This window comes from Azolla caroliniana, unplaced genomic scaffold (genome assembly GCF_043228905.1).
Source record: "Azolla caroliniana isolate FFs.n. ecotype wild unplaced genomic scaffold, voAzoCaro1.0.p SCAF_84, whole genome shotgun sequence".
Taxonomy (NCBI): Eukaryota; Viridiplantae; Streptophyta; class Polypodiopsida; order Salviniales; family Salviniaceae; genus Azolla; species Azolla caroliniana.
In genome coordinates this window covers 81,994-98,392 of record NW_028230519.1, presented here as the reverse complement: position 1 = coordinate 98,392, position 16,399 = coordinate 81,994, and the positions used below count along the sequence as shown (strand labels likewise).

The window sequence follows — 16,399 nt, the reverse complement described above, 5'->3', positions numbered from 1 at the left end:
AGAAATTATTAATGCCTGATCGCAACACAACCATAGCCACCGCACAGAATACGGGCCTTCAGATCCTTCTTAGTCAGGATGGGTCCTTCGCATGGCAGTTCGTACCATATAAAAACAACACACAACGACTTCTCGTCATCCTCAGTACCCTCTTCAACACAACGGTCGTTTGGATTGCCAACAGAGACCATCCTGTCTCGCCAAACGCAGCCCTAAACCTCATTTACCCTAACAAGCAGATCATACTCGAAGACCACACCTCAATTAGCACCAACATCAATGGAAGCTCTGCCAATAATTCTATTAATGCTAATTCCTCTACCACTGTAGTTTGGTCTTCTCCTCCAGGAATATATAGGGTCCTGATGAATAGCACGGGGAATCTTGTGATGCAAGATAGCAGGAACTCAACCCTCTGGCAGAGCTACGATTACCCTACAGATGTTATGCTCACGGGACAGAGCCTTACGCCTGACCACACTGTCACTGCGCGCCTCTCATTAGAGGATGTTTCTACAGGGCATTATGCCCTCAGGGAAGAGCCTGGTGGCCCTGTGTTCTATGCAACCTTCGATCAACAACAGACCAGTATACCCTATGCAGTCGTCACTTATGCAGAAGGCGTTGCCGGAAACCTCAGTGGAGCTTTACACTCTGCTTGCAATCGCACTGTGGTGATCTATAACGCAGATGGATCCGGGGTGACTCTGGATCAAGAAGACTCTGTGATTACTCCCGAGTGTCTAGCACAATCTGGTGGGTACACAATTCACGGCCTCAGTTTTAGCACCCGTTTGGGGGGCTCGGGCTTCAGATATCTGCGTCTCATGCCCACGGGTGACATAAACACTTTTCTCCTCTCTGATAAAGGCCTCCAACTCGACAATGAACTTTTCAAGGGATTCTTCAGCACTTACTGCAAGTTGCCCTCCTACTGCAGTGTAAACAGCCTTTGTAGCTCTCTCCAAACTTGCAGCTGTCCAGATCTCTTCACCCAAGTGGACTCATCAGATCCTCGACAGGGATGTCGCCTCATCACTCCGCTCAATTGCAGCATAGCTATGGAACATCAATTTCTCCAGGTGCCAGGGGTGGAGTACTTTGCCAATACATACATGGACTCTCACATAGTGAACAACGCAACCGAATGCACTAATTTATGTTTGCCCAATTGCTCTTGCACAGCCGCCTTCTACGACAACACCAACCAGGCTTGCCATCTCTATGACCAAGTGCAGACCATGCAATCCGGTGGTAACCCCAGTGTCACCGCATACCTCAGGGTCGCACACTTACCTGCTACGAGTGTTCCTAATGGTAATGGAATCTCCAAGAATCCTGCTACCAGTGTTCCAAATGGTAATGGAATCTCCAAGAATGTTATCATCGGTCTAAGTGTTGGACTAGGTGTAACTTTGGTCACTGGCCTTGCCATTCTCGGAGTGTTCATTGGTCAGAGACTAGCAAGGAAGGCGGTAGAGTACCCTGATTCAGAAGAAGAGGCTTTCCTGGACAGCTTACCCGGCTTGCTTCCTAGATACTCTTACAAGGACCTAGAATCTGCCACAGAGGGATTCAGCAAGAAGCTATTCATAGGGGATTTTGGTACAGTATACGAAGGTCTCATCCAACGACATCAGAATGATAGCACCAACATGAACATGCGTAATATGAACACTAGCAGTGCAATAAAAGTGGCAGTGAAACGATTAAGGGTAAGCCCACTTAGTCCGTATATTATATATATTTACCATACCGTCTGCCTTCCTTCCGCATTCCATCTGATTCATTGGCCATACTCATGTTTAATGTGATCTAAATCCAGTTGATGGCCAAATGCCTTAAACTAATTACACTCTGTTTAATGTGATTAATCAAGTTATCCGAAGGAACAACCAGAGCCTCATTTACGAAGGAGCAATATAGAGCAGAGGTAGCTGCTTTGGGCAGCTTGAATCATGTCAATCTTGTCCAGCTGAGGGGTTTCTGTGCAGAAGGAACTCATCGGCTTCTAGTATACGAGTACATGGAGAATGGTTGTCTTGACGGATGGATATTCCGGAATAACCCCCATACTACAGCGGAGAATAGAAATCCGTTGCCATGGGAGGTACGATACAGGATTGCTGTAGATGTGGCACGAGGACTCACCTTTCTGCATGAAGGAAGCAAACGCAAAGTCATCCATTTGAATGTGACACCACGGAATGTATTGCTGGATGCCAATTTTAGGGCAAAGTTAGCAGATTTCCGGCTGAGCGAGCTTATCGTGAGAGTAGAAGGAGAGAAAGCGTATACCCTGAGTACGGTCCGGGGCACGATCGGGTACATAGCTCCCGAGTTGGTCTTGGATTTGCCATTCACAGAAAAGAGTGATGTTTTTAGCTACGGAATGGTGCTCTTGGAGCTCTTGGGAGGCCGTAGGAACCTCGATCCCATGGTGGGTTGCGAGGAAGGGCTCTGTTTTCAGGCATGGGCGGTGAAGAAAGCTAAGAATGGAGACATAACCTCTCTCATTGACAAGCACTTGCTGGATGAAGTGAAGGATTACCTCCATGCCATAGCCGCGGAGAGCATGAAGAGGCTCATCCATGTAGCATTCTGGTGCATTCAACAGAATCCATCATCCCGGCCATCGATGAGCACAATCTTGTGGATGCTAGAGCAGCATCTTCAGGTCCCTGATCCTCCTTTGGAACTCACTTATGTTCAAGCTCGAGATTCTGCGTCCAACTAATTAGTTGGGGCTTTGAGTTAGTTATTGGAAATTTTAATGGAAGCTCCCAAGTATGATACTAGTGCTGCTACATAGCATTGGTGAAGAAGATATGTATACATGTATACTAGTTAATTTGAGTTGTTGATTTGGAATTAATGGAAGCTCCAAGTGTGATAGAAGTATGCTGCATAGCATTAGGGAAGAAGATATGTATACACGTATGTGTATCAATATGGCCTCTCAAGAAATCCACCTAGAATTGTTACAATTGGAGCTACTATGAAATTTGAAATATGTCTTGCATCACTCACAATTCTTTGGAGCCATAAGTTTTGGTCTTTGTGTTATACCTCTCTATCAATCTCACCACAGAATCATTCTTTCAATAATAAGAAAGAAAACTTTGATCCATGGAACTTGGCTTTGATGAGGGTTGTTTGGATGAACTATGCCGGTTAGAAAGCACAATTGAAACCAAATATTGCTTCGTACATTTGATGGAATATATTGCAATCACAAAGACCATAGTTTATTGGGACAATGCAGCAAGTGTCATCCATACATTTGACCAAGGCTCAAGATGTACCAAGATTTGACCAAACACAATGATGTAGATATATTTCATTAGAGGTTTTTTTATGTTGGAGCTTCTCTCTCTCTCTCTCTCTCTCTCTCTCTCTCTCTCTCTCTCTCTCTCTTCCCCATAATTTCCTTGCAAGATGTGGCTAAATTCCCCATCCAACTAAACTTTTAAAATTGTTGATTTGTTATGCTATTACGAGCAATCAACTTACATGAGGAAGTAAATGAAGGACCTGTCCGTGGGCTTCTTCTACTATGCACAAGTAGACACTTCTCAAGTAGCCATTTTCCAAGAATAAGGTATCAAACCACTCGTACTACAATGTGAGATATCCTTTCAAGCCATACAAATATTTCTTTAATAAGCAAAGTTGGTCTTCTTGACCTTGAACTTCTTACGTAGTTTGTGTTTTTAGCGTCTCTAGTTTTATTGGAAGTATCATCTACCTCCCTCCATCTCTTTCTCATATGACAAAAAACATTAGGTCATTGGCATTGGTTGCACATGGTGCATCAAATGATATACATGCCATGTAGTTGTGTAATGATGGCACTAACTTTAGATAACAAGGGCCCTAGCCACATTAACATAGTCTCAACTCTCAACATAGACTTCCTTGATAAGGAAGTAGCTAGCCTTCTTATATGGGCAAAAATCCTAGACCCTAGTTTGTTCGGTCTTGATTGTGTCATGTGAAGATGGTCAAGTGGTAACACAGTTAATGGTTATCTCACACCTTATGAATTGTAATATTCAATTCATATCCTCGTTCCGTTACGAATTAACCCATACGTACTTATCACAAGATTAGTGAAAACTCTGGAACTATACCTAACTCATGATCAATTATGGCTATGCACATAACAATTGGCCTCCCATAATGGATTGAGCCCACACGTATTTTGTGGCTCGAGTGCCGCCTAATAGAAGGGCACTAGATCCACAGAATCCATAGTTGTTGATTTGAATCCTACCAGATACAAACTTTGAGGTAATTCTTGCAAATAAAAACTGCATAAGAACTAAAATCCAAAGAGAACATTGGCAAACATTACACAATCATGAGTAGGACACAAAAGGATAGGATCATTCCCTTTCTTAACAATAGCCTTAAAGTCAAATTCAAGGAGGTTCATAATCCATCACGACATTCTCCCAATTGAGTAAGTCTTTTTTACTAGATATAACATTGCTCGATGATCTACGTTGAAAGAGAAGCGGTATGCTACTAGGAAGTGTCCAAATTTCTTAACATCATAAATCATGGTTGTTGTGGTCATTGATTTCCTCAAATGTCCTTGAGTCAAATCAAGCTTACCATGCTTACATATGCAACATTGATGTTAGTTGCTAGTTAACAATTGTCGATCATACACATCTAGCAAATGGTAGATGTGACACATGCACATTGACACACTTAGTGACTAATGAGTAATCACACTTAGTGGAATGATGTCAACAACATAAGATAAAGTAGACTCTATATTGAGAAAAGACAAAGGTTCCTACACATTGTGATGACGCTAAGAGGTTACAACGGTTTATTAGGAACATAACTCTACCAATGACAATGCAAGAGGAGCACAAATCTACTCCTTTGATTAGTCGAATAAAAGGATTGATAGGGTTACTTGCTTGTTAATAAACCTCTAAAATGTGTGTGTGTGTGTGTGTGTGTGTGTGTGTGTGTGTGAGAGAGAGAGAGAGAGAGCATCAACATCAACAAACTTGAGAACAAGAGAATCAATTCTGCATGTTAGTCTTCTCCTATAAGGAAGTTTGCAAATGAAGAATCAAATATATTGACAACGCAATTCCAGCATGTGATTATTAAAGCTTGTCGACTACATCATCATCTATTTTGGATCTTTTTTAATGCTAATTACAAATAATAATAATAATAGCATTTTAATTTGATACTTGGTTCTTTATAGTTATAAACTTATAGGAGGCCAATCATAAATTACATTAATTGTTACTTATGAATGTTACAACCCATTAGACATCCAACACAATGGCATGCCCGTAGACTACGAGCTAAAACATGTTCGCCAAGTGGCAATACATACTTAAAAGTTAACCTTAACCATATAGGAAACCTATCAAAGGGCCCCTTATTACGAGGTAGGAGGGACAAATTAATAAAGCAAAAATTCATTGTAAAATTGTTTATGATCTAAGAAGTAGTTCTTGGAGTTATCTTGACTCTTTGGTACATAAACACTTACTTTGAATTTTTTTCATCTAACCAAGTTCTTCTTCTTTGAATTGTTTCCATGTCATTGATCCCCTATAATAGAACCCAAATTGTTCTAGCCATGGACACATTGATCTAATGTACATTTGACTAACACAATCTAAAGATGGAATTGAGTTGTGGCATTGTTGGAACAACCTTCTATGGCTTCTCTATCAAAGCTATGTTTGCCTTCTTTATGCTCAAATTTCTTTCCATTTCTTTTCTTAGAGCATGTGACCAATAGTCAGTTGTCAAGTTGATCGACACGCCACCAAGTTGCTTGCTCTATGCCGTGTTGAATGAACCTTTCAGCAAGCCATCAACCAAGCCATGATCATGTTGTGAAGCAAGTCATATGTACTTTAGATATTTATAGCTTTGGGCATAGAGTGATCCAAAAGCATCATTTCATGTGACAACTCCATGAAAAGTTTCATTTTGATAGATATGGTTTGGCCATAGAACTATCTAAACATTGTCATTTATGCATGTTTGCATGAGCTAATGAAACGATTTTTTTACATAGACCTATCTATGTTTTGTCTAATCATTCGACCATCCACTAATTGATGGACCAATGTCTTCTAGACCATTGTTCATTAAATAAATTATGATCAACCATGAACCTATCTACAAACGATGATCCATATGCTCACAATAATGAGACAACATAAAGAGCAACGTCAACAAGATGAAGCCAAGGGCCATGGTCCATTGACCTAATGGGTGGGTATCCAAAGTGAGTCCAACAATGTAGATATCCATGAATTGACGGTTTTGTCTAAGGGTTTCATTGTTTCCGTAAGGTTTAAGTCTAATAGACAAATTAAAAATTTTGAGATTAATAATGATGATTGCGAGGACAAAGGGACCAAGGGTAGATATGTAAAATGCATTGAAATATGTGACTGTTGTCCGCGAATAATATATGACCCGATTGATTCCATAAGGTTATGCGCAAGCTCATGAAAGATTAGACTTATAAAACGATGGCATTGATGGTGACTTTGTGGCCGCCATGCTCTCTCACTCTTTGGGGATTAGGGTTGTGAACAAACATCATGCAACTTGGGGAATCCAAAGCTTGTCATGGAAAAAGCATGTTATGGTAGCTAGCTAGAACTAGCTGTCACACACAACTAGCTCATTTAGGCACTCCTATAGAGTACTATTTATTATATATATGAGCCATCCATCCATCTAAGATATCTACTATCTTTATCTAACTAAAAGTGTCTGAAGATATGGAAATGGAAGAAGTGATGATGGACGCAGACAAAGAAGAAGAAGATCTTGATCTAAACGCGCATCCATCTCCTCTCGACGGCCATCTCGCTCTTCATCTCGCCTTAGGGATTTCTGAGCAAGAAGATTTGGATCCTTCTTCTTCCTCTTCTTTCCCTGCTCAAGCTTCCCGCCAAAACTTCCCACGCTTTGATCCAGGTATGTCAGCAATGACCACACAGAGAGATGAAATTCCCGAGTTTATCCGGGGTTTTAACAGAGATCCATCAGAGATAACGACAACTCCGAACTTGGGTGATGGTTCACTTGACAATTCACTTAGGGCATTGTCTAGATCTGATGATTCGAGTAGGTTTTCAGACCCATATGATGATTCAACGAGGGCCTCATATGATGATTTTGGCCACACCAGAGCTTTGTCTGCTCTGCACGGTGCATCAGAAATTTCCGGTCTCATTGATTCTGGTGCTGAAATGAAAGAGGAAAATATGCACAATGGTGCTAGAAAGAGCATGGATTTTCATGATAATGAATCTAGAAAAGGCATCAGTTTGTATGATACTAATGCTAGAAAGAGAAATGATTTTCCTGACAACGATGCTAGAAAAGTTACTGATTCTACTCACTTGAGGTCTTTGCTCGAAAGTGAGATGTATCGGGATGACACTAGCCTTCATCGAATATCAGACCATAGACCATCAAATGACTATGTTCTAGGTAGATCATCAGGATCCTCGTTAATGAATGAACGGCGATTTTTTGGATCTTCCCAAATGAATGATCGACCCAGATCTTCGCTAATGAATGGACGGAGATCATGGGGATCTTCCAGGCGATTATCTGAATCCTCCTTATTGAATGAAAGACAATCATCAGAATCTTCCCTAGTGAATGAAAGGCGACCATTGGGATCTTCCCTAATGAACGTGAGGCGATCATCAGGGTCTTTGCTAATGAATGAAAGTCGGTCATTGGAATCTTCCCTGATGAATGGAAGACACCCATCAGAAACCCCACTCCTAAATGAACGGCGATTATCAGGATCTTCTTTAATGAATGAACAGCGATCATTGGAATTTTCCTCCCTGATGAATGATTATCCTTTGGGAGAATGCACTAATCCTAAGGCTCTTCACCTTCGAAGTATGCCTACTACCAAAAGGGCTATTCAAAGTACAGATATGCCTATGGAATCTATGTCTCGCAGTACAGATGATGATGATGAAGCTTTGCTTTCCGAGAGGAATAGAAGATTTAATTGTAGTCCTTTGCATTGGCGAACAGCGAGAACAAGAGTATCTTCGGTCCTCGCAAGGGCTCAATCACAGCTTTCCCCATTGAATAGTGGCCTTAGAACACAATTGAGTATTCAAAGGATTTCAAGGACGTCCACAAATGAAGATTCAATGGCCTCTCAGTTAGATGTACAACCCTCTGATGGTTGCATTGGTGCCTTGGCAAACATCAGCAATAAAAATAATGAGGATGTAAAAGACAATGTGAATGGGAATGTAGGAGTTGAATTTGAGTGCAATATTTGTCTCGAGATGGCCTTTGAACCGGTGGTGACATGTTGTGGACATCTCTTTTGTTGGCCATGTCTTCATGAATGGCTTCATGTGCACTCGATAACAAAGAAGTGTCCAGTTTGTAAAGGTTTGCTTTCAGATGAGGCCATAATTCCCATCTATGGTAGAGGGTCTTCCCCGGCTGGAGAATCTTTATTTCACAATCCGAATATTCCGCCTCGGCCCAGTGCGCGTCGGGTAAGCAAGAAAAGATTCCATTGGGAGGATGGAATACATAGTGAGTTGCCTGGATCAACCAATGCAACTATTGTAGAAAGCATTGATGAGTCATTGGATGAATCTAATAACACTAATATAATTTTGGAAAGGCTAAGAGTTGCACAAACATTACAACAAGAGTATTTTGAGAGAAGATCGACAAGGTTAGCCCAAAGGCTAATGGCAAGAAGAACCCCTCGTATTGATCGTTCCAGAATTCCACAAACAAGGGAGCTACATCAAAGAGCTAGGCAAACTCTAGAAACGGCAGCAGATAATCTGGCAGCTATTCAAAATAGCATAGATGGTTTGAGGGCGAATATGCAAAGATTGGTTGAATTTGTGAGATCAGTACCTCGCCACAATAGTAACACTCCAATGAGAAACACATCATCCTGCGTTGATACCACTGTTCTAGATGAAGAAAGAATATTTCCACCTCAAGCTGATGTTCGTGAAGTTCCTCTTCGTGTGATTATACCAACAATATGTCCATTTGTTAATGTTGATGGGCAAAGGTCCTCAGAGTTGCATGAAAACAATGAAAATAGTGCTTCTAGCTCTTATGATGGGGAGACTGGTTTACACAAGAGGTGTAGATTGAACTAGGTCAAAATCCAACATATATTACGACTATACAGTTGAATGGAACTTGTTTTATTTTCGTATCTGGTAAGGGAGGGAGGGAGGGGGAATGGTGGCATGTGGGGGGGGTTAACGGCACTTTGCCGGCTAGCATTTGTTTGCTTCGAGATGATATTTCTTCTTCATATATTTTTTGGTATTGAACATAATGATACCAAACTTAAGTCGTTCACATTGAGTAGGACTCCTCACTAGTTGAGGAATGTAACATGAAAGCAGACAAAATAGCTCAAGAACTTTGAAGGAATGGTTTTATATAATAGGAACTTGCAGGTCTTCATTTTGCTTGGTCTTTTTATGTAGTTAATAGAAGAAACTTAGATCTGTTATAATTGTGAGAAAATATTACTCTATAATTCTTTATCCTGTGCATTATCAAGATTCATATGCAGACAATAACCCATATCTTTCATATTTCTGTTGCCCAGTGATGGGCTCTGATCGCAACAATCCCAATAAGACAGCAATGAATTTGACACGTTCTTCATGTTTCTATCACTTTGTTGCGGGAAATGGGTGTGATGAAAACTTATAGCCGCTTAAGATGCACAACATGAAATAAGTATTGATGCTTCTAACTACAGAATGATAGTATGTTGACGGACTACAGCTTAGTCTCCCAACAAGTTTATGAAAATAGACGACACTGACAATCAAGTCAGCAGGTTAAACATTTCAAATCAAAGTGAATTTTGCAAGCTTCACACAGACAAGCAGGGTTAATAGACCTCCAAATTGATGCATTGATTTATTCCACCATCACACTTATCCAAGTACACGCAAGTAACATTGATCCATTATGAGCGAAGCTAATAATGTGGTGAAATATGAGTCTTTACCTAGTCTACCAGTGTATGAACTTAGCAGATGATGTGGTTACGCATATGCTTATAGGAAGGGAAAGGCACACACAGTCTTATCTAGATACTGCAGAGAGACAAATGGATGTTAATATTATTAGAAGAAGAAGAGCTGAGACATGCTTCAGAAACCGCAGGAGAAGTTGAATTATAATCATGTAAATACATGCAACAATGAATGGAGTAGGAGCTCTCTTTTTTAATGTATCATATAAAAGATTGAGGTTATCTTGTACATTTATTTTCTTAACTTATGCTCATCATTGTCATTTGTTAATGCCTTAGATGCGTTTTGTTGTGCTAGGTGATAGTGAATAAATTTAGTCTACCTGTATCAACAGCCAACATCCTCAACTTCAGTTTCAGCCAATTTACTTCTCGCATTTTTGCAATTCCACCAAAACCAAAATCCCCAAATATACACAAGGTTCCAAGTGTAGTAGTGCCCATATAGTGAGTTAAAATGCATGCAACCTACTATATCTTATCTAAGACCTTTGGTCAACATCAATAACTAAGATTCCTAAAATAGAATCACAAAGCTGTGAAATGTTAAGATTCCTAAAGCACCATCACAATTTAGTGGTTTTAGTTCACTATCTCCTTCATGCATTTAATTTGATCCAGTTAAATGGTTGCATTTTCAGTGGCCGAGTTTTTATGTGCAGTGTCCTCAAGAGACATACTAGTACCCCAATACAGGTAAAATCAAACTTGAGTACAAACCCCAGCTGGAACAAGGATTGTACCAACATAATCAGATTCTAGATGGCTAAGTATAATTCCTAACATCGAGCATAGACAAATTAATTGACCAGGCTTAGATGAAATACTATTTTTTTCTTTACACGATTACATAATAACTTGCATTTCATCTTCTGACTGTGACTTAGAGAAGTATTGGCAATGACTGTGTGAACATAACAATACATTTGACTTGTGTTCAATGTGTCTAATACAAGTAAAACTGAGGTTTTACAATTGATTGGTATACAGATCAAAATATCAATGTAATGCAATATTGTGTAGGCTTTTGGAAGTGACCTGAACATGTTGCTAAAGACCACGTCAAAGGATACATGGTAGACACCAAAAACACAGACACAAGATAGACCGATATATATAATATGGCTATACAGCTTGAAACCCCTGGCATAGAGCTTGAAAATTTTAATGCATTTATTTTTCTTTTAATGAAAAAGTCGAGGCCGTGAACGGAGAGGAACTTTTCCTTTTAGCTTTAATCGACGATAAGCTTCACGAATATGGCATGGCCTTGTGGGACCTGTCTCTTTCCTTTCAGTCATTACTACTCTTCCTGCAACAAAACCAATGAAAATTGAAATTTTTCATCAGTTTTGAATACATAACTTAGAGAAAGTATGAAAAGATAAGACCAATTGAAAAAGGACATTGTGTATAATTGACATTTTAGTTTTTACCCATCTCAACAAGCTCTCCAACAAACATTTTTGCAATTCCTGACATCACTATAGTCATTGGCATCGAGATGGCACAGCCTGCGACACTTTGCAGAAGCTACATTCAAAATTGGTTCCATCAGAAATACAAACAAATAACACTATGATAGCCTAGATAAAACCATATCTACATTCATGCACTTGCATCACAAGCAAATAACACAAAAGGATGGTGCTAAGACTGCCATCTGTATTGATAGGCTAGTAGGATATCTACATCCAACGCATTTTCATCAATACAAAACATGTGGCTCATAAAGGTTGTTAATATAATCATTTACATCCAGATGCACACCCCATCAGAAAAACACAATCAAACAACCCGCTTGCTAATCTAACCACCTATATCCAAAGGCATAACCATCAGAATACAACACAAATAACACGGGCAGATTTATTGGATAACCATCTACATTGAAAGGGATTTCCATCAGACCAAATAAAACATAAAGATCGGTAAGATAACCATCCATAATCAAAGGCGTCTCCTTTAAACAATCAAATAACACACAAAGATTGGTACACTAACGACTCATATTCAAAGCCTCGTCCAAATAGAAACACAGACAAATAACACAAATGTTTCTAATAAGATAATCATGTGAACACGAAGGTACTTCCACTGGTAACATGAAAAAACATATAAAGGCTTGTAAGAATATAAACCATCCACATCCAACGACAATTCCTTTGGAAATACAAAAAAAATTATACAGAAAGAATGTTACGATAACTCTGCCCCAGATACGATTATGAATTCTCATATTATATGCACAGCCTTCAGTTGTTTAAACGTTTCAATATTGTTCTAGTTTGCAGGAATGTTAAGATAATTTTACCCTAGATACGATTCTGAATTCACAAATGATATACACAGCCTTTAGTTATTTAAACATTTCAATATTATTCTAGATTACTTGTTTAGTATTAAAACGACTTTGCTTTTTAGGTCATATTCTACAACTAGAACCTATTTGTTGTACATCTCCTTGTTTACTGTCTTAAATTCTTGGGATAATCAAACATCACATTGTTTGCAAGTTATTGGAGCCTATTACTTCTTAATTCACAAAAAATGGTTAACAATTTGCAACAATGTTCACATGAAGAAGCAGAAACTAATGGACATAGCTGAAGGGTTTCGTGCAATTCTGGCCTGAAATTTATGTACATGAACTGAAATTGGAGAGGATATGTGTCACTGTTTAGGTGTTCTTAGAGTTGCCAGTGATAGACAACTAGGCATGAAATATTTGGCAACTAACCAGGAATATGAATACAACATTCGAATTTTGGATTGGGCTTCATAAGTTCCATGGATCAAGTGGTATTTTCTTTAGGCAATCCATCTTTTGAATGTATTTTTATTCTCCTTTTCTTGCTACCTTCTTTGTAGGAAGGTTTCTCACCACTATTCTTAAATTGTCACGATCCAAATTAGAAACAAACCTTTGAGGGTATGAGTACGCTGTTTAGACCTAATGCAAAGGTCCTGAACTCCAGGTGTGATACAATTATCCAAAGTAGAATATATAATTGGTTATGACAGGCTTTTATGTAAGAGAAGGAACTAGACGTTAATGATATATTCTCATCTAGGGTTTAGAAGACTACTTTAAGGAAAACTGTAAAGCTTGGTCAGTTATGAGGATCTGTGGCTTGTACATATGGAATCTGGATGTCAAGTCAACTTCTTGTATGATGCTTTATATGAAGACATTTACATGAAGGAAAGCAAGGGGTGCATAGTTCAAGTTAAAGAGAAATTGACATGTAAACTCAAGGTTAAGTCTAGAAACTCGCGAGGCTACAGAGATAGTGGCGTAGAGCAGTGTCTTTACATAAAGAAAATATCATAATCTCATGTGTAAGCTTTCTTATCTTGATGCTTCATTGATTGCTGATATTTATGAGGATACAGTAATGCATAAGACCTTTGAGCGAAAACCAAAAGGTCTTGGCATCACAATACTAGAGCATAGAGTACGAAGTTGATATATATGTCAAAATAAAAGCATGTTAACCTTGCATATAGAGACAGTTGAGTAATCATAGAGAGAGGCTCCAAGAGGAACCTGCTGTCTCCAACAATAAATTGTTCCAATCCACGAAACAATAATTTGCCTAGTTGTTTTTATTATTGAAATTTTGGGAATAATGTATAGTTCGATGCTTAATTTAATCATAAAACCTCCCAATGATGGATCTACTTGTTTTCTTGTGTTGTACTCATGAAAATACAAGGACTTTTTTAGTACGAGTAACAGAATTAATTCCGTTAAACGAAGTGGTTCTAATGATCATTAAAAAACCTAACTACCTCAGACAAGAAACCCTTCTTTATGGCTCTTCTATCTGTTAGATTGCTTACAAACATTAAAATTGTTACAAGGATATCCAGAAATTCTCATAAGGGTATTGTAAATGAGCCTTGAAAAGTTCATAAGAACTTCCAAACCTATCCTATCAAAATGCTTTTGCATCTGCTTGACTCTATAAAAACATTAAAATTAATTATAATATAATGAAAATCGAACTGAATGCTTAAAACAGACATTTTCGATTTTACAAAAATACAATTGTATATAATATTTAAACATCATATAAAGTAATTAATCAGACACACAACGCTTTTTACAAACATTGCATTTCACCACAGAAAAATGTACCCGTCTCATATTCGCCTTTTGGAATCCCGATCTTCGATAGCACTCATAGCGACTCATTTGTTCAGCTGTGAACTGAGACAAGATCCTTCTGGAAAACACAATGAAACGGTGGTCTCGAGCTCAAAGGTATGGTGTACGTTTACCCGCTCAAAATATGAAATTTTTGTTACTTTAAAATGCTCGTCATTATCTCAACAAAGAAATAATTTCGTGTTTCATTTCATAAAACTTGATTTTTGTGAAAAACTATATATGTATGTATGTATGCATAAACTGATTAATATTCAAAAGTACTGTAGATCTTCGAAAAACTATGCACTCGATACTTATCTGAACCAGTAAACAAATTACATGTTTCTCAACATAAAACCCACTTTCATGAAAATGTATATCTATTAAAATCAATTTAAACTCAAACGTACCCAAGATATTCCAAACTATATGCCCTTCTTAAACGGGTAATACTACAAAGTATTTTTTCGCGAAAATTTAAATATGTTAAAACCAATTCATGTTCAAGAACACCATTGAAGATCTGAAATAGAAAGTATTCGTTGATAGAAAAGGTTTAGGGAAAAAGGCATATACTTAGGGCAACCTGAATGGTTCCAAACAGATTTTAGAGAGAGAAAGCAAACAAATATCAAAATAGAACATGCCTTACACTCTAAAATCAGATAAAACGGCGATATATATGGAAAGGATTTTCAATGAAAAAAGAATACCGTGAGTGACATATATACTTACTGCATTTTCTCAGTATCGATGGTCTGAGTCTTTCCAAACTCAATCTCCAAACTCTCTTCATCGTCATCTTCTTCTTCTTTCATCTTTTCGGATCTTCTGGCAGGAATGATTTTCTCTTCTTCTTCATCGCTACCAATGAATTTTCTCTTCTTCAGCAGTTCTTCCTTAGTCTTGTCAGCCTCTTCTTCTTCTTCTCCCTCTTCTTCGTAATTTACTTCTTTTTCTTCGTGTCTGGCCTGTCCTCCTTTCTCTTGGTGATTATGATTGTGATGTTCTTCTCCCATGTGATCATCTTCTTCATCGATGTCTTCATCACCTGCGTGAGAAATCTTTCCTCTACTCACTTCTCCTTCCCCTTCTCCTTCTCCTTCTCTTTCTCCTTCTCCTTGTCTTTCTTCTTCACCTTCTCCATCTCTTTCTCTTTCTACTATCAGATCTTCATCGTCATCTTCCTCCTCTTCGTCATCATCATCTTCCTCGTCATCCTCATCATCTCGTTCTACTGCTGCTGCAATACGCTTGATGACCATGATCTTCTTTCCGTCCTGCTCCGCTTTGTGAACACAGCAGGAGAAACAGAAACAGAGAGAAAGGAATGAAATGTAGTGTTTTTAAACAAAGAAAACAGATATACTAATTTGTGATGACAAAACCAAAACCCAAAACACTTGGGAGAGGGAAAAGAAGAAGAAGAAGAAGAAACTCTGAATGCCATCCATCATGATCCCATTCATATCCAAATATGTCCACCAGAATGTCCCCCCATCTCAACTTATGGCCACGTTAACCACTCTTTTGGGAACCCTACCCAGCAAATGCTCTAACTAGGACCACATGATTTGACACGATCCTTGTGGCCAGTCCATTACCGTAGTACATTCACGATCGATCAATCGATCGATGAAACATTATAGCAGTACGTTCACAATCGATCGACACAGCATTATTGTATTACATGCACAATCGATCGACAAACCATATGTGTCATGACACGTCCAAACTGTATAATAGAACTCGTTCCGTGGTGATTATTGAACTTGCTTGTCTTAGCAAGCTTGTCCATGCCTACCTGCCCAACCATTAGCCATGTCTGCCTTTTTTTATTCCAAAAAAAACTCCTTCCATTAGTTATAAAACTTTTACATATGACAATGTTATATACAAATCCCAGTAGGGGCACGACAGTTCCATCTTATATCGAGGCACGTTGACTCGAGAAAGGGATAGGACGACCATTGTTGGATGAAGGTTAATCATTGTCTTCGACTCCATCAAATCCGCCCTTGAGGCCATCATATTGGCTCTTTAGAGTGGCTACAACTTCACTCCATATCTCCTACAATAACACTTCTTGATGCACGGTTTGATTGGAAAAGACCCGTCTACATTGTTGTTTCCAAAGAATCCAAAGAGCTATTGGGCTG

The 16,399-nt window shown here is 38.8% G+C and overlaps 3 protein-coding genes across 3 annotated transcripts; 2 read left to right on the top strand and 1 right to left on the bottom strand.

Annotated features, from left to right (window-relative positions):
• Positions 1–11: 11 nt before the first annotated feature.
• On the top strand, positions 12–2,752 carry LOC147849306 (G-type lectin S-receptor-like serine/threonine-protein kinase SD2-5). Its single transcript, XM_087337664.1, has 2 exons — positions 12–1,715; positions 1,880–2,752. The coding sequence occupies exons 1-2, from the start codon at positions 12–14 to the stop codon at positions 2,735–2,737; spliced, it is 2,562 nt and encodes an 853-aa protein (XP_087193790.1). The 3' UTR covers positions 2,738–2,752.
• A 3,982-nt stretch (positions 2,753–6,734) lies between these two features.
• Positions 6,735–9,259, top strand: LOC147849305 (uncharacterized). Its single transcript, XM_087337667.1, has one exon. It carries the CDS (start codon positions 6,786–6,788, stop codon positions 9,180–9,182), a length of 2,397 nt encoding a protein of 798 aa, XP_087193793.1. The 5' UTR covers positions 6,735–6,785; the 3' UTR covers positions 9,183–9,259.
• A 1,730-nt stretch (positions 9,260–10,989) lies between these two features.
• On the bottom strand, positions 10,990–15,555 carry LOC147849304 (uncharacterized). The gene is made up of 4 exons (XM_087337668.1): positions 14,976–15,555; positions 14,229–14,316; positions 11,521–11,617; positions 10,990–11,396 (listed from the first exon to the last, which is right to left on the bottom strand). The coding sequence occupies exons 1-4, from the start codon at positions 15,503–15,505 to the stop codon at positions 11,269–11,271; spliced, it is 843 nt and encodes a 280-aa protein (XP_087193794.1). The 5' UTR covers positions 15,506–15,555; the 3' UTR covers positions 10,990–11,268.
• Positions 15,556–16,399: the final 844 nt, after the last annotated feature.